At 36.7% G+C, this 27,825-nt stretch overlaps 1 protein-coding gene across 1 annotated transcript in view; it reads right to left on the bottom strand.

The window, feature by feature from the left end:
- Window positions 1-27,825, bottom strand: part of LOC128905110 (histone deacetylase 9-like) — a 150,284-nt gene that overhangs the window by 75,085 nt on the left and 47,374 nt on the right. Inside the window, exons 8-11 of the mRNA XM_054190594.1 lie at window positions 22,218-22,273; window positions 21,888-21,975; window positions 17,427-17,549; window positions 16,548-16,645 (exon numbers count right to left, since the gene is read on the bottom strand). Of these exons, the coding sequence (XP_054046569.1) occupies window positions 16,548-16,645; window positions 17,427-17,549; window positions 21,888-21,975; window positions 22,218-22,273 (365 nt within the window). The remainder of the gene's footprint in view (window positions 1-16,547; window positions 16,646-17,426; window positions 17,550-21,887; window positions 21,976-22,217; window positions 22,274-27,825) is intronic.

Here is a 27,825-nt window from a genome sequence, read left to right on the forward strand (position 1 = left end):
TCCCTGTTTTTTCTTAATCCTAAATCTGACCTTGTTAACAAGCAGGTGCAAGACTTTACACTACAATCAAGAACAATAAAGAAACATGCTATCCTCATTTTTTCTCTAATTGTTCTTTTCTCTAAATCGTATTAGCTCCCGTTTGTTTCATGTGATATTCACCATTATTCCCTTTTATTCTTTTCAAGTTTATTGTAGTCACGGAAACAAAAGTACAATCCTTTGATCTCCCACATCACACAAAAGTAATCTATAAGCATATAGCATATGCCATGATATGAGAAACGTATCCCAGTTGAATTCCTCAGTCAAACGAATTACATACCTATGGCATCCTCTGTGAAAGTCCTCTGCAGTGAATTACTCCCACTGTTGTTACAGAGTACAGTAATGAAAAGCAACAGCCAAAAAGCAACATGCATATACCTTAGGTAGGTAATGTCCTTATTAACTGTTTCAGTGTTCTTTACCAGGGTAAAGGATGCCTGAAAGCAATCTGTAATTATATAAACAGGTAAAGCATCCAGCATCCAATTAAATGTTCTTGATGGCATTTATCTTCCAGTTACCATCTTGTTATCAAAGAGTGTAAAAAAATACATAATGAACAACAGAATGCAGTGCCGACAAAACATATGTCATGGTCACTGCATCTAAAAGTGACTTACTGAACCCAAGTGGTTCAATTTACCTCTTCTTTACACATTCTAAAATGATACAAAGGAAGAATAATGAAAAGCAGAATCAAAATCTACCCTCAAATTTGAACAGGAGAGCAGATAGATTTTCTACTGAAAATTTTAACAGGAGAGCAGGCGGCTACATAGAAAGATGACATCTAATGGTAATTTTTTTAGATCTGTCATTTTAAAGATTCAGCAATTTCACAGAATTAGTGAAAGTAATGAAGTCCAACATCTATTCTTGGCTCAGCCAGTGGTTTGCTGTGTGGTCTCTATAGTGTTTTGAAAATACACAACACAACACCATTACATCAGATAATAGCTAGTTTAGGAATATTTTTGTTAGATTTCCTTTTATTAAATTGCAGATATACAAGCAATTATAAGTAAGGTAGAAATCAGGAAACTGTGTAGCCTTTGGGTCCTCACGTAAAAACAGACACTTTTTAGTAATAAGCCTTTTACTACCTTAAAAACATTGTTGGAAACCTTGGAAATAAGTGGTTTAAGCATCCAGGGAAACTTTTCCTGCAATAAAATGCTTCCTCAACCACTGTCCCTTGCTTGACTTACACCACCCACCTCAGCTTAAGTTTACTCTATAAAGTTTGTAGGCAGATGTGCAAAGGTCAAATTAAATCACCAATAGATTTTATAATCCTATTCCTTCTATTGAAGAGATTATTAGGCATATGTGCAAGGTATGAATTAAATCACTAATCGATTATATAATCTCACTTCTCCTAGTCAGTAAATTTTTTCCAATATACTATAATATTATTATATCATCATATATGCTCTTCTAAATCACATTAGCGTATACAAAATGTGAATGTAGCTGAAAGCACAGTCAGACAAGGATTATGATTTACAACATCAACAGTTCAAACTACCTCTTAGGAAGTATGGTATCAAAAAGGAAGTTTGTGTCTTGTTATTTAGTTATAAAAAATGAGAGCAAACAATCTGTTTAACAAAGAGCAGAACATCTGCTCATCTGGAAATATTGCTTATAGGAACTCTCACACTATGACACCTACACTGCTATTTTCTCACAAAACAGCCTTTTGTATTAGAAGGGAAATCATTGTTTTCTGATAATTGTAATGAATTATGATGATTTCAAAATATATTTTCTCAGCTCAGAGAGAGATTCATTAGTGTTAATAAAATACACATCAAGATATAACCAGCTCCCTGTAATGCTCGCTATGAGTTTAACAGGTTAAAATTTCACAAAATGTTGATAAAAATATTAAAACCTGCTGCTTCTCTTTAAAGCGTATAACCAATTTGCCATTCTACTAACATAAAACATGTTAAAATGACAGGCTATATGAAAGGGAAGAAAAACAAGAAGCCTTCAGGCTTCTTAAATAGGAGTCCTTTGTGTTAAAAAATCTTCAGCTATACATACATAAAATTTGCATTATAGCATATGTATTATTTATAAAATAACATAAGGTGGAACTATCTTGAATTACAGAAGCTTTCTTTGTGAAACAGTGTTGCCTTAGGGAAAGGGCTGAATACTCTGCAGAATGTATGTTTGTGACATTTCTAATTTTTATGAAGGAATCCAAGACATTTTCAAGTTTTTAAGAAAAACAGAAATATTAGCTCCATGAAAAAAAAAAACACAAAGGAAATAAAAAACAAAATAAAATGCTCACAGAGTAGACAGTAACAGAACTGATTTTTCAGTCCTTTCTAATTTTCCTTCCGAGCTCATGGAAAAAAACGTGTGTGTGTCTTGATCTGAACTTCACAGTTTTGGTCCCACTAGAAAGTAATATTCATCAATATTTCTTTTATTATGTGCTAGTGTTGGTAATATGGGATCTGGCCCAAATTGGCCAATATTATACACTTTCATTAGTCTCATGAGGCCCAATCCTGCAAACATAAATGCACATGTGTAACTTTACTCAGCCTAGTAGCCTGATTGACTTAATAATGAGTTAACATGTAAATATATGCAGCCACACGTCTAAGCATTTGCAGGATCTGTCCCAGGTTTCCCAACAGCAGTCTTCCCAGGGACCTCAGTGGCCCCAGACACTGGATCCTGAAGCCTGAGAGACATCTCTCCTGCTATAGTGTCTAGATCTGAAAACCCATTCATGCACAGAAGTTCAGCTTCTTTTTTTTCCAGCAGCACCACCAGCTGGAGCAGCCAAAGAGATTAGGACCAAACTCTGAAAGTAATTATCCTGAAGAGAATAACTCACAACTAACATTGCTAAAATACCTCAACTGTTGCTTGCCCTTACAGTATTCCACAGGAGCCTTTCTGTTTTTGGAGAGCACGTTACAAGTTACCCTCAAGATATCAGGCTGGCTGTAAGGAGTTGGTTCTGTAGGGTGTCAGGTCTGCAAACACACCATAGGGGTTTCCTCACTTATTCCCACTTCAAAGAAGCATTAAGAACAATTTCTCTTTATTACAGATTTTAACTAGATTTCTTTCCCCTGTGATGATTAATTAGGCGTTTGTTACAATTTGCCTTCTTTCCACCTCTAAGAATAAATGTCCCCTTCTGCTAATCATACACAAACAAAATGTTTTGAAAAGTAATCACTTGCTAAAAAAAAAATGGAAATTGGGCTTCTGTGTTGTGAGGAATGTACACACATAGCACAGTGAAATTTAACACGGGTAAATGATCTGACTACCTCAAAGTGAAGTTTTTGCCTTCCTACAGTGGCCTTTCACCCTGCCCTTTCCTCCAATCTGAGGAGAGCTGATGTTGATGGAACATATAATGGCTCCTTTCCTGTGTAGTAAAGTCAGCAATAAAGCTCAGTAATTAAGGTGACCGGGGAGGCCCAGCCCAGCAGGCTAGTGGTGTGGCGAACACTTTCAGAACTTCAAACAATATCAAAGTCACTGAAAAACGGGCCTAGTTCAGGACTGGTTTGAATTAAGCCTCACTTCCACACGCACTTTTCAAATCCAAGCTCAAACAAGAAAGCCAAGGCCTTCTGGATTTCATTAGAGCCAATTATCTTATCTGTTTCATCTCAGGCCTGACCCTAAGGCTGGCAAACAGCTATTCAGTGCGTTTGTGTGGTTGTTTGAGAAAGCCTCCAGCCAGCCAATGGCCTGAGGAACTGCTAATTAAAACACAGTTGCCCCCTGCCTCTAGTGATTAAATATTTTCAAGCTTTTGTAAATAATTTTTCCATTCTTTGCCCCAAGCCTCAGAGGTCCAATACATGCAGTAATTTATTTAGTTTGTCAAAGAATACTGCTGGAAATAAAACTATAATAGAAACTTAGGAAACTCTTATATCTTGCTTAACTTCTGCAAGTGACATTCTACAAGCTTGCAAAACATGTATACTGTTTCTTATGTAATTAAGCCTTAATAACCTTATTGTGTTTGAAGTGATGCAGTGTACAACAGGCCCTACATTTTGTTGATAATCATCGTGTTTCCTCAGATGTCAACAAGATACGTACGTTCATGGGCTTAATGAGATCACAGACACTGCGGAAGTGATACTGAGTGATATCCGTGCTCCTGAGATGGGTGGAGAGAGGGTGGATCACACTTCCAAAGCCTGTTTGGGGAAGCAGTCAATCCTACCAGTAGCATGCCCATATTTCTCAGTTGACAAAGAACAGTTCCAGAATACAGATCTGTGTCACCATGTCCCCAGTCAATTCTGGTCTTTCAAATTTGTATAAAAGACAAAGAACTCCATGTCTTTCATCTGGGCTAGACAACTCATCTCCCTGTTTCAAGCCCTGGGAAGACACTCCGTTTTGCATCAGATCAGAGGACCTGATTCTAGCCTGGTTCTAGCCTTGGTCCCAGCCAGTGCACCAGCTCGTGTGACCCCATGTCTCATATGCAGCCACTTCACCAGCAGTGGGAGCATGTACGTCTCATGCAACATGATGGAGAGCAGAACAACTTACAACATGTCCCAAGTTAAGCTTTTAACTCCTTACATCTTACTATTATCCTTAATAATAACAAATCTATATTAGTACAATGCATTGGATGTACTGTCATGAACCAAACCCCCACTGCGTAAGACACTGCAAGGAGGAATAAAAAGATGGTTCCTGTCTACATACTCTATGGTGACTTGGGGAACTACTGGCAGAAGCTATTAGAAGCAATCTCAGAAGCAATCTTAGCAGTATGGGAATTTAACTACTGTCCAGTTTTGTGGGAGGCAATATAGCAAAATAGAAATATAATAAAAGATTTCAAGGAGGCTGATGAAGTAGTTTTGTAACTGTTTATGAGAATATCCTACAAGTATGAACATTAGCACCAGAAAAAAAACCCATATCTGGTATCATGCTCTGGAAAAATGAAATTCTTAGGAGCATTCTGAGAATGACATTGCAATAATTAAAAAAAAAGTCAAAAGTTTAGAAATCACTTTAGCTGGTTGGAAAGGTAATCTATTCTGTATTTCACAGACATGCTACAGAAATAATTCACAAAATTTAGACTTCCAACAGAGAAGGTCAAAGGTAACACAAGAACTTGTCTGAGTGACAGACAGAAAGATGGTTTTGCCTATAGAGAGTGGCAGTAGGAATGGCTTGCGGGTAAAAGTTTGGTAAGGTTGAGCTTGAACTAAAGGCAGATTTCCTTAATTAGTGTATCATAAAGTTACTAATAAATTTTCATGATGCACAGAGGAGACAGAAGAGAGAAGTAATTGGCTGACAAACAATAACTGAATTTGTATTGTGGATGAACTGCCCTCTAGACAAACACAAAGAAGTAGGAGAAGGGATCAAGACCAGAAGCAGGATGCCGTGGAATCACTGAAGAAAGCTTAAGAAGGAAAATGTTGATTCTTCCAAAAGACAAGTTAAAGGAGCTACTTGAAATGTTGGGTGCAGGCCAGTGACTACAAGCACAGAAGCCAAGGAAGGATGAATTTTCAAGACAAAGATCATCAGAGTTAATAGAAGTGGATGACACACAGGCTAAGGACAACGAGGGTGAAATATAGACTCTGAGCTTTGGGCTAGGCAGGGTTTGTGCTAAGAATGGTTTCAGAGGAAAGGCTGAGAAGCTATTTTGGAGAAGGTCTAGAACTGAACCAGAGGACACACAGCAATCTGTACACTTAATGGTCTTGGGAATAGAGAGGGAGAAAGGAGAGAGGATGATAGAGAGTGAGCTCAACAGCACATTTTGTTTTCAATGAAACTTGATTGTATCACAAGGGACAAAAGCCTCTTGTGAGAGGAATGAGAGGTTAAATAGATGAATAAGCGAAGAGTGCCCCTTGTGTCCCAGGTAGATCAGAAAATGAAAAGGAATGAGGCCCTGGTGCCAACCAAAAGAGTTCAAGAAGAAGAGCAGATGAGGAGCAACTTTGTGATCAGAGGCTTAGGACAGTGCTGTGGGAGAAAAAGGGGAGTTAGGGCTGCTGTGAAGAATTTGGTGAGGGGCCAAATTATGACTCCAAGAGAGAAATGTGAAAGGCAGAGGGCGGAGTATTTTCAATATTGGAAAATTATTTCTATTGTTTGGTACTATTGGAAAAGTATTTCGAATACTTTGAAGTTGTTAAATTTGCTTTGCAAGACCACAAAAACAACATAAAAATTTCTAGGTTTGTTCAGTGATTTTTTACATAGGGGCCACTGACTGAACTTGGCACAAAGCAAGTCAAAATTAACTCAAGAACTGCATGTTTTCACTTTCAGGGGCAGCTAATACATCTAAGCAGCAGCCCATCTGAAGATAGGGAGTGAAAATGAAATCACTGCCTTCTTGATCAGTTGGAAATCACAGTTCCTTTAAGCTGTTTTACCAAAACATAATCTTTTTCTAGATGTGCATCACTGGTATTTTTGAGAGGGAAAATTTCTAAGAGTGAGGGGAAAAAACCCATTCCAAGTAGTCTAGCAACAAAGGTGGCAAATTCGGATGTGATGAGGTCAGGTTCGAGTCCCTGATTTGTAAGAATAGGGGACAAGAAATTGTTTTCAATCATTCGTGGATGGGATTTTTCACTTAAGGTTTAATTGCTTCCTAGAGTGATGTCCTCATCATGAGGCTAGAGATGAACATTGTCATGAAAGGGTTTGAAACACACACTTAGTTGTTTTCTTGGAAACTTTCAAATAGTTTTGGTTTTGTTCCAGTGTAGAAGAAAATCACATGTCAAAACCACGGACAGTTGCTACTTACTGGAACTGCTGTCTTTAGTCATCTCTACTTAGTAATGCACACCCTGCACAGGAGGGAGAAAGCAGCAGAGACCAGTCAATTTACTGACAGGGAGAAAAGAACCAAATGAGCTGCATATTCTCTTCAGCCCTCCACCTTATATCATCTGATATTCATGTACACTCCTATGCATGACATAGGAGAAATGCATCCCAGACATAGCTATTTTCAACCTTCTTTATTCTGTGTTGTAATTTGTTTCATTTCATTTTTAAAGAATTTTTTATAAATTAATAATTTTTGTAACTTTTTCTTAACACCTGATATAAATATGACTAGAATTCTTGTGGTAGGTAAAAGAGAATCAACTAATGAAGTACTTCAAAAGCTTCTTTTTGTTTCAAGGCATAACTCGTGAAAGTACTTGTATATAATCTTAAAGATTTGATTGCTTAATTAGGTTAAATGTAGACACAGCATCTAAGATCAGATCCTGCCACATTTACTTGCTTTCACAAACTCTTTTTACAATGACTTTTGCAAGAAGCTACTATTTCGTACAAGTAACAACACCACATCTTAGCCATGAATTATGCTGCTATTCAGAACTAAGATCTGCATTAGCTAATGACACAAATGACAAATTTACTTCTAAATCCTGACCCTAGTATATGTGATCACAGGACAAAGACCCCGCTTTTCATCAAAAAACATACAAATATACCAAACGTGGTAAGTCACTCTTCAACTGAGCATTTTTCTTATACTGTCTGTAAGAAACAATTGATGTTTATGAGTTTGAAGTCTGTTGGATTCCCTCACACTGGATAACAACTTGTTCTTCAAGAAGTTGCATTGATTTAATGGGATTACTGGTGGCCCAAGCAGTACTGCTAATACCACATAATCATGAGTCATAGACCTCCCTGAACTTTTTCATTAGATATTTATTTTTGAGACATTTATGTTTTCATAGTTTCAAACATCTCTCCACAAGACTAAAAGCTGACTTTAAAAAGTAATAAAATACACAGAGTTGGGGATCCAACAACATCCAGTAACAAGAAACCTCATAAGAACTTGCAGCACTGAGGGCGGTGCTATTCAGCATAATTCAGGATTTCAAAATCTGACTCTTCCCAGATTTTTCTATTTTTCTGCAAAATTACTGCAGCTTTATTTGCTAGAATGTATTTTCTATGAAAAAGACTTTTTCCTTTCATTGAATTACTTTATGGTCAAAGTGTAGCACAAGTACACAAAATCATTAGGATTAAAAAATATCTCCAAGGAGTTATTGGTGCGAAAGCATGAGAACATCTAGGCATGCCCTGGAGGTACCCACACAAACTTACACCGACACACAGGTGCGTAAGCACACGCAGAACCTCACAATACTTCTTTGCAGTCCTGCCTAAGTTTGAAAGGAGCAAAATAAAAACTTCCATTTCATTTTCTTCTTTAAGTATTAAAAGAAGAATAGTGAAGGTCTCATTAGCTAAGCTGGCTAAAGAAAGCATGAATAAGAACTGTGTAGCTGAAAGGCCTCTGTTTCTGCTGTTCTTGAAACAACACTTCTGTCTGATTCTGGATAATGGGCTTTTAATAAAAATATCCACCAAAGGAAAACAATTAAACAATACATAAAGCACCAGGGTGCAATCTAGTGGTTCTGTTACAGTCTGGAGTTGTTCCAGCAGAGAACATGTGGATATTTTTTACAGGCTACAGTGTAGTTCTCAAAAGTTATTATAAAGCAACAAAATTTAAATTGGGGCTGGACATCTACACAATTGCTCAGTGTTGCTGTAGGACTTTTAATTCAGACCTGAAATTTATCTTCATCTAAATGCCACAGATATTTTGACTTTTAGGATAAAAATATCTTCTGTACCCTTGCTGCTGTTTAATTTCTTCCAGGATGTTACTGGTGATATTTCTCACCTTTCCATCAAAGTATTTGAAAATACAGCAATTCTTTATCCATACACCTCTATCCTTTCATCTTTCTGACTTGACAAAAATTGGAAAACAGTTATATTGGAAAAGAGCTCAGGTACTTTTCAATACTTTGAAACTACAGACCATGTATGGCTTGGGATTTTAATCAAATAGTTTTTAACCTGAACCACATAAACCTGACACATGCCATATTTTATTGTCCTTTCTCCTCCACCCCCTACTCTGCCATGTCAATAAAAGAAACTGTGCATCTGTAGAAAAGTAAGCCGACACTAATTAATTTCTGTAATGAAAGGTTTAATTTCTGTAGTTCCAGTGAATGAAAGAGTGTCATACACAGTTTTAAAAATCCTGGTACAGTAAAGGTGAAAATTTAGGGTAGTTTGGTGAGAAGAAGTTAGATTTTCCAAATAAAAATAAACAAGTAGGAAGAACAAGAGGTCGCAGGTTATAAACAGTGTTGCCAGTTTTCATTTTATGGTGAACTTTGAAGTATAACAAAATGTTGAAAAGCTTTTTATACCAGTGCTTCAAATGCTTTTAACTCTGCTTCTCCATTTCCTAAGGAGTCTGTCCCTATCCCCATGATACTAAACATCTGAATGCTCAGAACATTTGTCAAGAAAAAAGAAAAAATCATAAAAATTTACCATTATTACAAAAGCATCACCACCACACTCAAAAAAAACATTCACAAATCCTCAGGACTAATAAATATTTACATATGAAACTTATAGACTAAGCAGATTTTAAAAATATTATTCCCAGCAAACTTCTACATTCTTCAAACTTCTTCAAAAGGAATTGCTCAGGCACCCTTAAGTCATCTTTTTATAGCCTTTTTATACCTTTCTTTGAATTTTCCTAAGACATTTTCTATGGCAGAAGGGAAAAGAAAGATATCCCTGGTTCAAACGCTCATCTTTTAAAGACATTTGGAAGAAGTGCACAAAATCAGAAATGAAAAACTGATTGAAACTGTAACTTATGACTCTGCAGAATTCTGTGGGTGACTGAAAGCAAACTATATACGTCCACACAGAAACCACTGTATAGATTTCCTAGAGCTTCCATGACTGTGTTCTGTTCAGCTATATTTTTCTTCATCAAATTAGTACTATGCCCATGACAATGCAGAAGGATTGGGGATAATTAGCACTTTCGGTAATGTCCATCTATATTTGGGTAAATCATTATCTGCCTCTCATACATAGCAGTCAGAGATTCTGCCTTCCTTTATGCAGTGAAATGCTGAACAACACATTGCTGTCAGCAAATAGACAAGAGAGATAACAATAGCTGGCATAACCTTTACCGGTTATTGTAAAGCAAAATATTGAGAAATAAATAATTTATTTTTGTTTGTAAAGATAAACACGGCGTTTTGCTAGTCTGTGGCTATTGCCAATGGCGTCCACTAATAAGACAATAGAGTCAAGCTCTGAAGATGTTAGTTCTGTGTACTTCTAGTTCTTTTATCGTCTCATGAGGCTGAGCAGCTAACTTGGCTTTTTTATTTCCTCTCCCACATTGTTGTCTTTTTATCTCCTCACATTTGAATCAGGAACTGAGTCTTACCATATTTTGTAGACCCAGTCTAGCATAATACAGCCTCAGCAGCAGCGTCTGGACGTTATAGCCACAAAAAATAATAGCATTAAGTTATGGGTATTTAGAATTATTTTTCAAAATAACTTTTCCTCAAAAGCTATTCTTACTGGAATTCATTAAATATTATGACAACATACCATTGTTCTATAACTCACTGTAGTTAGGTACAGCTAGGAAAAATATCGATTTTTGTCTTCTAAATTCTTTTGCTAAGTTTATCAGAAACCAATTTTTCTACTCAGTCAGAGTTATGCAGTATTGCAGAACAGTGATGTCAAAGAAAGTGATAATAATATTCAAAATAATATGAATCGATGGTTCGCCCTCATGTGGTGTATTTAGCTCATTTCTAGAAAACAGCAGAGGTTCAGAGACAAGCAATTAAAATGATTTGCCACCTGGATACATTTCTAAAAGAAGAGAGATTGAAAAGAACAGAAATATTGTATTTAGAGAGAACAAAAATAGGAAAGGACATGACACATATAATGTAAATGTATTTAAAATAATAAATACAGATAGGCAAGAACGTGCACTTCATCTAGACATGTAGTACATGAACAAATTGGCTTTTAACGGAAGTGGAAGACTAGTGATTTGAGCTAAAACAAAGAATTTTTGTTTTCAGACACACATACTTAAGACCATGAAACTCAATACCAATAGGATACACAAAACTTATTAAAGTTGTTATCTTCAATTCCTTAATGAACAAGAAGTTATAAAAGTAAAACTTACAGGAAAATTAAATTAATATATACAAATATATATTATCTTATATACTTATAAGTAAGTATACTTATGTATACTTATATGAAAAAGCATAAGGAAAACATAGCAATATTTTGTCTGAGTGTTCTTTTTAGGATTTATGTATGAAATTGTAACCTAAAAAGTAAAAAAAAAATAATCATAGTCAGTACCTATGCTGAAACAGTTAACAAGGAGAATATATTTGAAAAACAACAAAAATAAATTTACAAAGTTTTTCATATGAAATGTCAAAATTAAATGTCCTTAGATCAGGAAATACAAAACTAAGACAAAAAAAAAGGGGTTGGTATACATCAATGCAATCTCTCAAATAACCTTAACTATTCCCTGTAAGGCTACAGGTCTACAATGAATATTTCTTAATATTTTTTATGCGAGATTAGAATACAGAGTTTTAAACATTTATTTTCTCCCAAAAGAAGCACTGGGAGCTGCAAGACAGAGTGAAGATTTTCTGCACGCCTTCATTTTCTTTCATTTTTACACTTTAAGATAGGTGGTTTCAAGTATGATTTTATATTTGATTTCTCTTTGTTTAAAATTATTATTTTAGGGCAATTATAAATTTTGTGCTGTATTTTGAATTAAATCATGGATATAGTTCTTCCTTTAACTCTGTCTTAATGTCACCTATGTCTTTTGAATTTGCTCACCTTCTTAAATTAAAATCATACATATGACTGCTAAAAATTGAACTCAAAGATAATATTATCATGAGCTATTTCTAATCATTCCAAGAAACGCACACACACGTTTCATTTTATGTAAGCTTTTATGGCCAGGTTCATTGATATGCTGTGGCTGTTTTATGCTACTCTGGAGTAGAGAAAAGCAGCCAGAGCACACTGGCTGGTTAAGCTAAATTTACAGCTCCTTTGTTGAATAAAAGCAGTGCAAAGCGGTTGGAAGGCACACCCCAGTTTCCTTCTGTCTCTTGCTTCTCTCTCCCTCTTCTGAAGACTCACATTTATTTCCACTGCCTCCTGCCTCTTCTACATTCTGCTCTATGGAAACACATCTCTCCTGTCCTCTATGAACTCCAAGTACATACACATACACGTGTGCATGTACAACACAGACCTGAGCCTCTATCTGCCGCTTCCTTTACTGAGCACATCTGGTATAATGTGGAGCTTATGAAAATAATTATTTGAACGTTAGTAGTTGACCATTGCTCTTATTTTTTCTATAACTGTTGGCAGAATACAGTGGATTACATCCTCATAAACTCAAGTGTAGAATCATTCTGTTAGAAAATACCCACCATCTTCTATTGCTTTCAAAGAGATTAAAGCAAATTCAACCTGAATAGGTGGAAGTAAATGATGAAACACAACTCTCTAGAGGGAAAGATACATCAGGCCTTGAAAATACTGGAAAAGAGCTGTGCTTTTTTGTTATCATAGGGGAAAAGAAGAGATGTCTGCCCTGTAGGAGGAGGACATTGTTTCAAGGATTTTTGTAGCGAAACCAGTTGCTTAACTATTCTAAATATCAAACAAAACTTTTTCTGGCAAAATTAAAAGCTATAATGATTTGATTACTGCACTTTTTTTCCATTCTACAGAAACTTCTTTCCTATATTTTCTACTACCTTCTTGTAATAATGTGAGCAAACATATTTTCTCAGTAGGAATGGGAAAGAAATGTAAAGGAAAACATACTCTTTTATAGACGAAAGAGCAGTCTTCATCTTCAAACTGGCTACAGCCATTTAAATTTGATTTTGCACTAGAAAGAGTTAGTTTCAAAATACAACAAAGACTCTTCACGTAGCACTGAAATCAAAATGGCAGACACAAACCAGCACCATAATTTTTCCTGTTTCCCACTAGAGTCCCACTGGAGTCACTCACTCAGCATGCTTTTGAAGTGATTATTCTGTGTTATGCCTCTAACATATCTTCAAATTTTCTGCATTTTTACACATGAAAGTTGCTTTTTCCTGAAGAAATAGAAATATTTTCTCAGCCAGTTTGGAGGAAGAGTGAGGTGAAATCTTATTCAGTCCCAAAAAGATTTATTTAAAATGTAATAAATCACTTATGTAGTGATTATGCAGTAGAAAATAACTAATATTCATCTACCTGCACGTATATGCATGTGTGTGTGTAAACGTTTACACTGTTCTACAAAAAGATTTTGGCCTAAGAACAATATACCTGATATCAAATACATCATCATATACAATACTTGATTATGGGCAAAACTCTAGAGGCAGAAAAAAAGCCTGACCTCCTTGTGGGGAAAATACAAACATGGTAGCCATAGATAGGAAAAAGCTCAAACAGCACATTGCTGTGGTATGACACTAAGGCAGCTACAGACTAGAAATAAAACCCAAACAGCAAAGCGGAGTCAAAAATTCAAAACCAGAAAGCCTTGGTCTCTATTTCTGCGGACATTATCATTCAGAAGGATCTCTGCTGTGAAATTTGACAGTCAATCAAGTAGTAATGAGCTACCTAGTGTCATGGCTGCTGACACTTCAAATACGTGCTTGGTGCAATTCTAAGGAAGAAACTAAGGCCCTGCTGGTGAGAAAGTGAAGGTTATTTGTACCCCCTAGGGAGCTTCAGATGATTTTAATGCAAATTTCTCAGTTCCTATGAACTCAGAGGATTAGGCTCTTGAGGCAGCCAGAAGGCTGGAAGCCTTGGCTTCTCTCCAAACAGGCTCCACCCATCTGCAAACTTATTCACACCTTGGTTACTCACCAACACCCTCTCCTGCCTTCTCTAGGGACTGAGTACTGCATAACCTCTCCGTCTACTGGGGAGTAGGTACGAAGAGAAAATCTCTCCATTTTGTCCCTTATTTTACTCTAAAAATTGAGGATGTCCAACATTTTCCCCACCCCTTAGTTAGGATCTTCTCTGTAACTCTGTCTCTAAAATCAATTTATTTGAAAAAAAAATCAAGCCCATTTTCCTATGCACAATACTAAGTTTATTTTCTTAAAAATTGACCTGTTGCAGGTCAAAACTCCAGAACAACATCTGACTTCCTGGGGTTTTTTTAGCAATTCTACTGATTTTCTCCAAGACTGTACTTTCCTTTCTATCTATAGCTAAAGGACTTTCTTTCCTGACTACTGTCTCACAATTTTGTTCTGGCCAAAATGACAACACAGGCGACATCATGTGTGACATTTTGGGTAATAGCAGGGATAGATTCTGGTCCACAGATTAAGTCTCTCTTTACTAGGAGTTGTAAATTTACCTGCTATTCAGATACAATCCATAGAAAACAGCTATCTGGTCTATCATTTGTAATTTACAGATTTTTGTATTCACCTATTGAAGTTCCCTGCCGTTTGCTTCATTGATCCCCACTTAAAACTGTCATACCAGTCACACCAAATCCGTATCAATAAGCCCTACAGAGGGCATAGAGACTATGCCTAGGCAAAAGGGGCTTCAGGTATAGGGAAACATTTGCTGCTGTTCCTACTCCTTTGGAGAAAAGGAAAACAGCAGTATCTATTGTAATCAGTCAACAGCATTACACTTCTTAAAAAACCCAATGTATAACCTTCACATTTACTGCACATTGCACATAAATGAATTGCATTTAAAACAGCAGCATTACATTTCACATCATCAGCAATTCTTTTAAGGGAGATCCCAAAATTTACTTTTAATTTATCTGCATTTAAAAATATGTATAACTAAGAATTTATTTTGTGGTATGTGTGCAAATGATTAGTCAAGGTGTAGTAGCTTACAGGAATTTTATTTTCCTGAATAGTGCTGCTTTGCTCAGGCTCAGAGATTGAAATTCCCTCTAACTCTGAAGCAGAGTAATAGGTACAGCAGCAGTATTAGCTGCTCCAAACTGTTTACTAGCATGCTTAAACTAGAACTGTGAAGTACATATTTGAAAAGGTATTATTAAGCCCAGGCATTTGTTGTCAGGATAGCAGGGGTACCCATTATGGTTGCAGTCTCAGTTATATGAGTCATCTGTTCAATAAACTGGGACCACCATTCTCTGCAGCGTTGGATGGCCACATTACCTATATCATTATTGGGACAGTTTGGGTCCAAACCAAGACTTTTGGGGTGATCATACCAGATATATTAATATCAGACACTAATACCAGTGATTTGAACCATCCAGTCCCCTAACTTCCGTAAAATCTCATCAAAGAATAAAACAGACCTTGGAAAGAGCTTGAGGCAACACTGAGGTGTAGAAAATTTGGAGCCTCCCACTGACTATTTTTTAGACTCTTTTAAATACAGGTAAATGTTGTATATAGAATTAAAACATTTTCCAAATAACAGTGTGATATTGTGAATGTGTAAAGATATTTCTGTGTCTAGGGCTCAGGCTTTGAATTCAGGTTTGTTGTTTATCAGATCTTCTGCATATTATTTCATGGACTGCGTGAGTGCTTCAGAAGAAAAACCCCAACAACCAACCAAGAATGAATTTTATACTTTTTGTGAAGTATTTTCAATAGAATATAGTCAAAAGCTACGTAAGGTAAATGGACTACTTCAAACTAAGTCTTGAAAGTGCTTAGAGATACACATTAGTTGTTTCATTGCCTTTCTTGCCTATCACTTTCTGCTAAATTAAACCTCTTTCCAAACACGTAGCATTTGCCCAGTCTTGAGAGGTGAGTGCCCACTAAACTATTCCACTGGGCTGCTTTACAATGAAAGGAGAAGGTGTATGTAAGAGAGGACTACTGAAAGTCTAAAATAATGTGTTCTAAATGGGGTTTATCTCCTCTTGTCCCATGAAAATAAGATTAAAGATTATGATGCATCACCTATGAAAGAATAAAATTTCATTTAGAATGAGCTATTGAAAGCAAAGGGAAATGCAACATCATGCAACACTTCCTATCATTCTTACCAAGACATTTCACAATTATTTGCTTTTAAGTAAATAACTCTTCAGTGCAATTCATAGAAAAAGCCAGTTGGTCAAATCTGTGAGCATCATGATGAGACTTTAAAGTGAACGAGGAATGCTGGATTTGGACCATACTTCATATTGCTTTCTATCTGCTCTACTTGGATGTAACTGCAATCAACATGACTGTGAAGAGTAATTTTCTTCTGCCTGGTATAAATTCTTACATTTAAATTTGTAGGTAGAGAAGTGACCAAGCACTCTGGCATGATAGAGTAATGATAAAATGATTGGTCAATTCTGAGTGAATGATCACAACAATTAAGGTATCCATTTTTATTATTTGCTAAGCTTTCATACACTGGGATACCAGGATTAAGTTAGTTTCACCATGGGTCATTCTCCTGTCATACAAGATTACATAAGCTCTTATTTATGCGCTTATGTTCTACAACCAGTTTTCATAACCTAAAAAGAAAAAGGTACCAACCTGAATGCTGTGAGATACTCAACATCACCCATAGGAGGATCCAAGCCACCTGTCCAAGCAATATTTATGTTGTATCCTTCACCAGGGCCACTTCCAACCTGAAAAACAGGAATAAAATTCCAAAAGGGGTAAAGAGGAGGAAAAAGAAAGAAAGAAAGAAAGAAAGAAAGAAAGAAAGAAAGAAAGAAAGAAAGAAAGAAAGAAAGAAAGAAAGAAAGAAAGAAAGAAAGAAAGAAGGAAGGAAGGAAGGAAGGAAGGAAGGAAGGAAGGAAGGAAAGAAAGAAAGAAAGAAAGAAAGAAAGAAAGAAAGAAAGAAAGAAAGAAAGAAAGAAAGAGAAGAAAGAAGGAAGGAAGGAAGGAAGGAAGGAAGGAAGGAAGGAAGGAAGGAAAGAAAGAAAGAAAGAAAGAAAGAAAGAAAGAAAGAAAGAAAGAAAGAAAGAAAGAAAGAAAGAAAAAGAAAGAAAGAAGGAAAGAAGGAAGGAAGGAAGGAAGGAAGGAAGGAAGGAAAGAAAGAAAGAAAGAAAGAAAGAAAGAAAGAAAGAAAGAAAGAAAGAAAGAAAGAAAGAAAGAAAGAAAGAAAGAGAAAGAAAGAAAGAAAGAAAGAGAAAGAAAGAAAGAAAGAAAGAAAGGAAAAAAAATTCTCAAGTGTGCTTTAGAAACAAACATCAAACAACATGTCAGATCAACCCAGCCTTGTTTGACAAGGACTGCTCTGGGTTATGCACTTGTTCTCCACTGTTCCCCTGCTCCCAGTGGACAATTTGGTAATCTGGTGTAATTTAAAGAACCAGAGAAGGACAAGAAAATTAGGGGTAATCATGCAATGCAATTACCTGAAAGATACAAATAAAAATGGGGCTCTAAAGAAATAAACCTAACCTCATTTGGGGCTCCACTGCCGGGGAAGAAGTTGCCTTCATCATAGCGATGGAGGGAAACATACAGGATGCTGGGGTCAGCATAAAAAAAAGCCTGCTGTGTACCGTTGCCATGGTGAACATCCTAAAGGAGAAAGAAAACAGATGACAAAAGTAATAATGTCCAACTCAGTGTAGAGAGCTCAGTTCTGCTTTCTTTTACCCCCTCCCTCTCTGTTTCTCTTCCTCTCCCTTGCCCTCCTTTTGTCTTTCCCTTTCCCCCTCCCTTCACCACCCCATACTTCCTGAACTTTCAGGCAAATTACTCTTTAATGCACTCATTTTTTAAACTGGCTTCTAAAAATCAGGAAACCATAGCGAGCGTGCCCTGGAGACTCCAGATGAGCAGTCATTGAGAAATCCCAGTCCTTTTGTACAATTAGATATTTATACACCGGCTCTTTGTACTCCTTGCCTCAGTGATGGAATCTAGCATCCTGTTTTATGGAGGAATTTTATGACTTATTAACTGCCAACAGTTCATAACCCCTCAGGCTTAATTAACTAGCCTCATTGGCCTCTGAAGAAAGACTAATGTTTAAACTACAAACTAGTATTTTGCAGAAGGATCTATGGTTTACAGAGCTTTTTCACAATTCTTGACAGAACACTAAACATAAGTGTATTCATTGATTTGCCAAGTTCCACTATTGAGGTCAAAGGCTCTGTGACCAGCTGAGTAAATTGGCTTTCTTGAAACATTCAGTTCAGTTAGCAGTCCCTCAGCAGTTAGATCCACATCAAAAGAGATGCCAGATGCAGAAAGGACTTCATACTTCATTTTTGCAAAATCATGACGGCAACAGTTGAAGACATAGGAATATGATCTCATTAGCTATTAAATCATCTGGCAGATAGGATGGTGCCTTCCACAATCAAGGAGTGACCTTGGCCGGTCTCCATATTTCAAACATTATATAACGCCAGCGAAAAGAAATTCTGTCATTAAATAAAATATTGAAAAAGAAATGCTGACAGTATATCTATATAACAAAGGCTGATGATGTGGACTTTTTCTCTGCTTTAGTTTTGTTTTCACAGTTCTGCTGTTGTACAATGTAGTTAGACACAAAGAATTTCACAAGTGAAAATGGAAAATCCACTTGCCTTTCAGTAAAGGAAAATTGAGTCTTTTTTGTAAGTTTCTCCACTGGCATTTGTAAGAAGCTGAAAAAATACAGATATTCTTGGTTCCTCTCCTTTAATCCATCTTTTTGAAATTTCTAATTTAAAGATGGAATTCAGAAGGAGGACAGACAAAGCACTCTGAGTGGCAACGCTATCACCCAGACTGTATTTATTTTATAAACACTATGAGGTCTGAACCAAGTTTAGTATCAGAGAAGCAATGGTTATATTTTCCTCAGGATGCCTAGACTCCAGGAAGGGTCAAGTTAGGTGTACATTGCTAATGGTACAGCAAGCACTGTCCATTGTTTTTGCTCCTTGCCAGCAGATATAGCCAATGACTTTCATCCACATTGTTCAGGACTCCCTACACTGATTGAGTCTTACTTGTACTGCGTTGTGTTTGACTTGGACCTCCTCTGTGACTTCTGTGGCATAATATTATAATGTTACTTTTCTTTTCTCAGTTGAAAGTACTTGAAACAACTTGAGGATGAAGTTACAGCCCAACTGTGGTCAGAGGTGCAAGGGAGTACACACTGGTGTGAGGATGTCGGAGATTTGAAGGCAGCCAGCATAGGGTTAGAGGGCTCTGACTGGCAAATGAAGTAAAATCTGGCATGCAGACTAACGCCAGAATCGCACCCAGTCTTCAACTGTGATGGAATTGGTTTACGCCAAAACAGACCCAGATCGTGCTAACATACGTGCAAGTATGGATGATGTTGGAACAAGGATTGCAACACCATCAACCTGAGAAATTATGTTGGCCATATCTATGGCAGAGACTATGACTAAAACCATAACAGGACTTCAATTTGTGATTTTTATGAGTCTTTCTTTTCCACGCATATTTGGGGCTTTATGTATATTCTTGCTGCAACGGTTTTCAAATGAGAAGAAAAAATACTAAATGGGCATACAGAGCTCTTTTTTTTGTATTTTTTTATTATTACTATTATTCAAATCTCAAAGCTAGTTTTCTTGTCTAAACTTTAATTCCACCAAGGGTGACTCTGTTTTGAAGAACAGCAACTTCTCTGGTTAGACAAAGGAATGTGTTGTTTAAGACTGCGGATGTTACCATGTGGGAAATGTGTTCATATTCTGCCCTTAGTAGATCAAATGTATTCAGGGTATATGTCAGTTCAAACTGGAGATTTATTCAAATGATGGAATGAGGAAAGAAAAGCTGACAGAGAGTTCTTTTATTTTAGTGTAGAAAAAAAATGAAGGAAAGATTAAAAATTAAAAAGTTAAGCATTTATATGTGAACACACGCAGCAGCTATGAAGACTACACTTAATTTGTAACTAGAGTACAGTTTAATGTGTGGGACTGAATATTATTTTTTAACATTTACATTGTAGTAACATATATAACTGCCAACCAGCATGGGGTCCTGCTGTGCTAGTCACTTTCAAAATATAGCCTTAAAGGTTAATTTCAAGTCTAACATCTGTAATTCCATGCTTTCCTTCAGATGCCCAAAACTCTCAGTTGGTGGATATAAAGATAGCACTATTAACTTGCTCAATCATTCAGTTTGGATTGTGCTTTATCCGTAGTTCGCATAAATAAGAATTTTTCCATATGACTTTTTGTAGACCATTGCACTGGCCGTGGAGCGGACTGGGGACTGGACTGCAACTGCTCTAGGAATGAAGTAATCTGTGTCAGCCATATATTTCTCCCTTTTCACCAGCCGAGTTATTCTGGCCAATGGGATAGAGTCAGAGAGAGGTTGAGCATTCTCTGCCTACTTTCCTGGGTTAGGATAGGCAGCCTCACAGGTCATCATTTGCACAGGTAATCATTTGCACATTTAACCTCTTTTTTCAAAATTGAAGCTGAATTTCTAAGTGCTTATTGGCTGAATAAGTAAAATGGAAGTGATTTCCCAACAAGGTGAATGTAACACTTACAGTCAAAAAGACTCAAAAAGATTCACAAAATGCAAACTTTGAATAGGTTTTTCTAATTAAAAAAAAAAACAAGAATAAACATAGAGTTCACTTTTGGCCAGCATTTACAACAGTAAAACTCAATGAACTGTAAGATTCAAGTCAGCAAACAGATGCAACATACAGTGGAAGTGAATTTTTAAAAAACACTGGTTTCTTTCAGTTTATAATTATGTTCCTAAGTGGTAGTAGAACACTCTGAGAAATATTTGAAAAACATTCTAAGAATATCCAACCTACCCATATACTCATTCTACCACTCATTTTTCACTTGTCATTCCTTCTCCCACACTCCCCCTTTCTCTGCTTCTCTTCAACAGCCAGTACGCATGTTTAACTGAACAAAAGTGCTAGATGGTAAGGCCATGACTTCACAATAAGATTTAATTATGAGTGCAGATATGAACAAGATTTAGACTATTAAGTCCTGCACTTCAAAAACCCTTTAACATATTTTGTCTTTAAATCTTTTATCACCTGCAAAAATTAATTAAGTGCAGATGTAACAGGTTAGGTTTTGATGCCAGGGTTCATTTCCTGTCTATGCTTTGTCAGACACCCTATTACACCTCCTCATGAACTGTAGGAAAACAAAAATGGTGCTCATAAATCAGCATTCAACTTTCCTTGGGCTGTGCATTGGGCTGATCCTTTAAGTGCAAGGCAGAGCTCCAATTCATTATTCATGAAAATAATATAGACAACATGCCAAATGTCATCTGCATGTAAATAATCCATTTGTTAAACATATTAAGCATTGTGTAAGAATGCCTTCTATTAAAATACAAGACTAATCCAATGAAGTGGATTTTTAATCACATAGCTTTCCTTCAGGGAACCATCAAAAGCTGGCATACGTAACTTGAAAACTTCTTAGAGGGAATGACCTGTTGATTTGTTTAATAATATCAAAGTTACACAACAAGTCGAATCATTGCTAGCCGGGGGAAGTGGCCAATTTGGTTACCAAAGCAACAACATTCTTTAGGGCACATCTGACTATTTAAAGTTTGTATTCTGTAGGGAAAAGTAAACTCGGGTTCTGTAGGGTTATTTTAATGGTGGAAGTATCAATTCATTTAAGGACCATAAAAGTTGCCCTGATCTGTGCCTTCTTCTCATTAAATTGCAGTTAACACCATTAAAGTGAAACATAGATGTTTATGGCTTCAGTACTGCCATCCTGGCTTTAATGAGTTCCCAAAATCAGAGGAAATGCACACCTTTATTACTTGTAGGTATTAAAAGCAGGAAAGTCTGACATATAAATACAAATTCATTATCTTTTATCTAGATGCACTGAAAGCGCAATGCTTGCCAAGAATACATACCAGATCTACAATCAATATCTTGCCTATATTTAGCTTGTCTCTCAAGTATTTGGCAGTAATTGCAATCGAATTAAAAAAGCAGAACCCCCTGTGGAATAGAGAAGAACAGAAATAAGAAAGCAAATCAGTCAGGAAAACAGCTATAAATAATGTTCAGAACATTTTAAAAAATGCTATATGATCTCTGAGGCCATAAATCTGCTTCTGGGAGTACCTAGAAAGCCTTTTCAGTCATCTGCTAACAATTACAGTTCTTCAGAGACATGCACAACGCAGGTGATTGCCAGTAACCTTAGTGCTCCAAGATGGGCAATATTCCCTGGTACTTACATGGCTGTTGATTCTTCAGCATGATGGCCTGGGGGCCTTACAACAGCAAAGCCATTCTGTAAGAACAAGATAGGTTTTCAATTATCAGCTTAAAAAAATACTTGACTCAGTGCAAAACAGAGCAGCAGGCAGACTGGATTGAAATCTATTAGAGGCTCTTGAGCACTTTTTCTGTCCAATCACCCTTTCATAGTACTGCCAGAAATAATATATTTGAGAACAGTGGCATATAAATTTATATAAATACATACATGCCCATACATACATACACATTGAACATGATCTAAAGAGGAGGAAAAAGGCGGGATGAGAAAGCCATTATTATCAATTCTGCTGTCTAGAATTCACATTTAAAAGGAAGCAAAGACCACTGATCCATTCTTGATCTAAGTTTATGTAATCTTATATCACTCCAGCTTGAGATGCTTCAAAATAAAAGTCATTTGAGATACATGTTTTACATGATTAGTCAGTGTTGACCCTACTTTCTGTATGGACTAAATGATAAATTCAGACATACACACACATGTAATTCCTAACAGTAGAAAAAGGATGACAATGAATATCCCATATTTCTGCAAACCATAAATTAAACTTGGGAACCTGCCACACTCACAAGTTTAATAGATTCCCTAAAGTCAATTTCTAACACACTTTCTGGAATTGTATATGGATTTCATAAAGTGCAGCACTAGGATCAGTGATGATCAAAGAATTTTTTGCCTTTAAAGTCACTGAAGGTATAAGAAAAATGAAATTTCCCACCTTCCAGTGTGGGTAAGGTAAAGGGTAAATATAGAAGCACTGGCAAGGTAGCTCTGCTCAGAAGGTCAGATTATATATTCAAGAAGCAGTGTCTCATAAGGGTGTGTATCATATCAAATTTCTCTTAAAACAGTCAGACTCAGGAGTAACACCATTACTTCATCAAATTTACTCTTTATTTCAACTACTCAAGTCAGTTAGTCTGTTCTATCCAGCTATATATCTGATATCAAATTAATGACGATTAACATGTACATAAAAATAAGAAATGATAATCTGTGCATGGGTATACCAGTCAAACTTGCATTTTCAAGCAGCCTCACACAAATACCATGTGTATATATATGGCTGCAAGACCAACTAAGCACTGTATTTTCAGAGAGGAGGGGACAGAAAGAAAAAGGATGGAATATTTCTATATTTTAATAATCTCTATTAAAGTGGTCCAGTTTGGTATACTTAAGCTAGTTAAATGTCAATGTTTCAGCCTTTACTCATCTGAAACAAACATGATAATAACTAAAATTCCACTCACATGGGTGTAAATAAGGAGGAACAATATGGCAGTTAATGGAGTTACATCGGTGCCTGTGAAATCTGTTTATTTACAACCCCATGAATGTGTGTTTGTGTGTACCTGTGCAATTGTCTACCTATGTTGTTTCACTGGCATTAATTTATAAACAAATACTACCAGGCTATCTCATATAATTTGCTGCTAAACGTAATCCAAGTAGCCAGTTGCAAAGTTTTGTGGAGTATGGACAAAGTTCTATCGGACTTCAGCAAACTTAAACTATAATGCTAAACGGAGTACATCTGTAAGAGTGGTTTTTCTGGCCACCATTTAAAGAATCTGGGGGATTTGACATCATGCCTTATTTTGCATTAAATTTGACATTTGAAAAAAAACAACAACAAACCAACCAGTAACCAAAACAAAAAACTTAAAGACAGCACTAATATATATGTTCTTATTTAGGCAAGCATTCCTGGAGATGGAATATAAATTGCTTATAAATCAACCACATCTTAAAAAAAAAGGGCCTTGTGGACTTCACTAATCTTCAGAACCAAACCACCTTTACACTCTTAACTAAAACCCTATACCTTATCTATTTGAGCTTTTTTTAACATTTCCTTTTCACACAAAAAATGACTTAGAGAAGAATTCTGTGAAGAATTCTTTTGTAGAGTTTATGAAAAAACAAAGTACATGCTGAGAAATGTACAGATAAAGAACTGAAAAAAGACTCAGAGAAGAGGGTATTATTAGAGAGAGCATCATGCTACCTGTATTTTGTTCTCTTGGTATTTGTAAGAATTTGGAAAAAGTCCATGCAAGTCTTACAGCTGCCCCTGCTTAGCTCACAGCTCATTATCATCTAACTTTACCAACATTCCCAAAAGATCCCCAGATAATTAAGATGATCATCTCTAAGAGGATTTCATGGGGCAATATAGAGACAGAAAAAAATCAACACTGCTTTTTTTGACAACATGACAATTATGGTACAGGCTTCTTTTTTCTGTTCCCTTACTTTGACAAGACTGTTTGGAAGCCCTGTTTTGTTATAGCTAGCTAATTTCTGGTATCAGGGCTTAAGTTAACTGTTACAGTTCTCCACGAACATGCAGGATGTTCCCATCAGTGTACATTAGCACAACGGAACGTGAATTCATGTATTTAGGCAATATTTAAATACCAGACAGTGAGGTCAGAACAGTAGACAGAAAGGCAAAAACCTGCTTTAAAGACAGAAAGACTAACACAGAGCAATATGTTGAAAATGAAGCCAACACACATAAATTCAAAGCATTTTTGTACAGAGCCTTATTTATACTAGGATACAGACACCTTTATGTGTAGACAGAACATTAAACTGACTGACAGACGTGAACATTAGGAAAAGGATTCATGTCTGTGCCGTTATATGATTACCTTTAGTTAAATTTGAGAATAAAGGGTAAAGCCTGTATAGAGATATTCTAAAACTTGCATATTTGAACAATGAACAAAAAGAAGTCTGCCCAAACTCTGTTTACAAAGAAGATCCATTGCAGACAGATCCACTTAGTTGTATCTTTAATGAAAACTAAGAAAAAAAATTATTCTTTTTCCACAGTAAGCTAAGTATTCCCTTCTTTCATGAGTCCAAATAGGTAGTTGGATTCTTTATTTCTGAAGAACAGAGGTCTACATTCTACTGTGGCCTTCTTGTCTTTGGTGGTACAGTTGATTCTTTTCTGTAGTGTGCTGGCTTAGTGGGTTGGACTACATGATGCTTGGGCATCGATTATACCTCTGCCTGAACCTTTCCCAGAAAAATATACAAGACAATAGCACAACACAGGTGGTTACTCCAGGGCTTTGGACTGACCACCCACAGCAGAGTTCCACTGGTGTTTCTATGATACAGGGAGGTAAAACTAGACGTAGCCAATTTCGCCCTAGAGCAATATGTGGCTACTGTGGCAAGGTGTGAATCACTTTTCCCTTTGTTTTGCAGTGAGGAGCTTGCTCTGCCTAGGTTCTAAGTAAAGTAAAAGCAAAGCAGTCAGTCTGGCCCAACAGGCCTGCAGAGAAGCCTGCCTGAGAAGCAGTGTATGCTGTCTTCAGCCTTATAGTACTCTAGTAAAATCCTCTGGCTTTTTGTTGACTCCAAGAAAAGCCAGTGCCATGCAGGAAATAGCAATGAACCCCAGCAGGCACTCTGAGAACATTTACTGAAACAGTAGAAGACTCAGGTTTAACTCCTTCTTGAACATGGGAATGAATTTGTAAATATCCTTCCCATACCTGTTTGTGTATTTAGATTATGTGGTCCAGAAAGTTGATATTGAGACATATCTTTTCAGTCTAAGTGAGTTTTCTAACAGTAGGTCTAGAGCCACGCTCTTCCTCAGTTCTCATTCAGACTTACGAATCTTTAATTATTTCCTGCAGAGTAGCAGTCCTTCAGTAGCGGACAAAACACCACCACTGAATCTCAAATTTAAGATAAGACGGTTTTATATGGAGTTTAAAAATGGATTCCTTCCAGTTGAAAAGATAAGAAATGGAAGCACTTGTATTTTAAGCTGCAAACCCCTGTACGAAAGAGCAATGCCATCTATCCAAACTATTCAAGAGGCAATAGGCACAAGTTGAAACAGTGGAGGCTCCATCTGGATGTAAGAAAATGCTCTTTTACTGTGCGGCTGACCAAGCAATAGAACAGGTTGCTCAGACGGAGTCTCCATCTCTGGAGATATACAAAAGTCATCTGGACATAGTCCTGGGCAATTAGTTCTAGGTCACTCTGCTTGAGCGTGGTAGTTGGCCTCCTGAGGTCACTTCCAACATCAAATGTTCTGTGATTCTGTGATTCTATTCAGAAGTTCATAACCTTTGAAAAAAGGCTTTCAGGAAAATGGGTGTAATCCCTAGTGATGAGCAAATTTCTTGGTAGAACTTTGTCCTGTGCAGTAGCTAGTTGCAGATGCACACATTGTTAAGGACAGCTTTCTCAGGAACCTCTGTGTATTTCATATGGTTGCCAGGTACCTAACTCAGGGTCTGGATTCCACACTTGAAGCTCAACATTCTCCTAAAGTCAGGTGTTAAAGTTTCTATTTTCTACGTGTCTAAATCCCTTAACCTATCTAGCCCTTAGGTCTTAAAATTAGCAGTGCTTAAGCATGGCATTTTTGGACATTCACTTGCTTTTAATGCAAAGGTTTTATTTTTGCTTCAATGTACACAGGATTCAGAATGAGAAGGGAACCACTGAAGCTAACACTTCATTTCTTTGTAGAAACTTCTTTAGTTATTATACAGAAATGTACCCATTCCTCCTGTCAGAATTTATATTCCTTATATTTTATATATATATACAACTTTGTATCCTTATAAAGTTACATAAACCCCTATTTCTTCATATTTAAAAGGTGCTCCATACAGTGTATCTGTCAGGGTGTAACCGCTGAAGTGGCCTTAGTGCCATCTTTAACCCTGCTATCTCTGGCTTAGTTAACTCCTACAATAACAAACATCAGGGCTGCTTTAAGTCTTGGCTGCCTAACAACAATCCCCTTGCAACTAGTACCCTGGAGAAGATAACCATATTCTTGCCAATGTCACTTACGCCGTAACATGATCCCAAGCTATGCCATCCAGCAGGGAGGGTAAGCACAAGAGTGAGTGGTGTAAGGCCAAGGCAATCCTCAGGTACCTGTTTAGGACAATTTTACAAGCTATTCATACTGCCAGAGCAAGAATCAATATCTGGCCCTGGGGGTCTACAAATGCAGTGAACAAGGACCCATGATTTAACAAAGCAGTATTAGCAGCACGTAGACTTGGCCAAGAAAACGGTAATGGACATGAGGGAATACCATTTTGTCTCGCAGAAGAAGCTAGTAGAGGCCAAGAACATAGAAATGGACATTAAACATTTAACTGTGATGGAAACAAAGAGTTCCCTGTCTGCTTTCCTGAAGGTCTTGAAGGATAACACCAGAATATATAAGTGAAAAGTTGGTGTTTGCAGGCAAACTTAGGTACAACTCTGATGGCCTGTTTAGCCAGAACTAGTGTTAACTATATTGGGAAAGAAAACAGATAAAGACTTTTATGAACAAAGTGGTCATGGACATAAGCTATGTACCACACATATAATTAAATTTGTGCTGCTATATGAAATAATAACAGTCATTCAACTATAAATATAACCATAATTGCTGGGATAAAGTATATACGAGATGGTTCCATATAAAATTTTGTAATTTTGTAACTTTGTAAAAGCAAAGAATACAAACTACTATCTCAAAGACTTCATTGGTAACTTTGATTGATGTCTTT

The sequence above is a fragment of the Rissa tridactyla genome, chromosome 2 (genome assembly GCF_028500815.1).
Source record: "Rissa tridactyla isolate bRisTri1 chromosome 2, bRisTri1.patW.cur.20221130, whole genome shotgun sequence".
Lineage (NCBI taxonomy): Eukaryota > Metazoa > Chordata > Aves > Charadriiformes > Laridae > Rissa > Rissa tridactyla.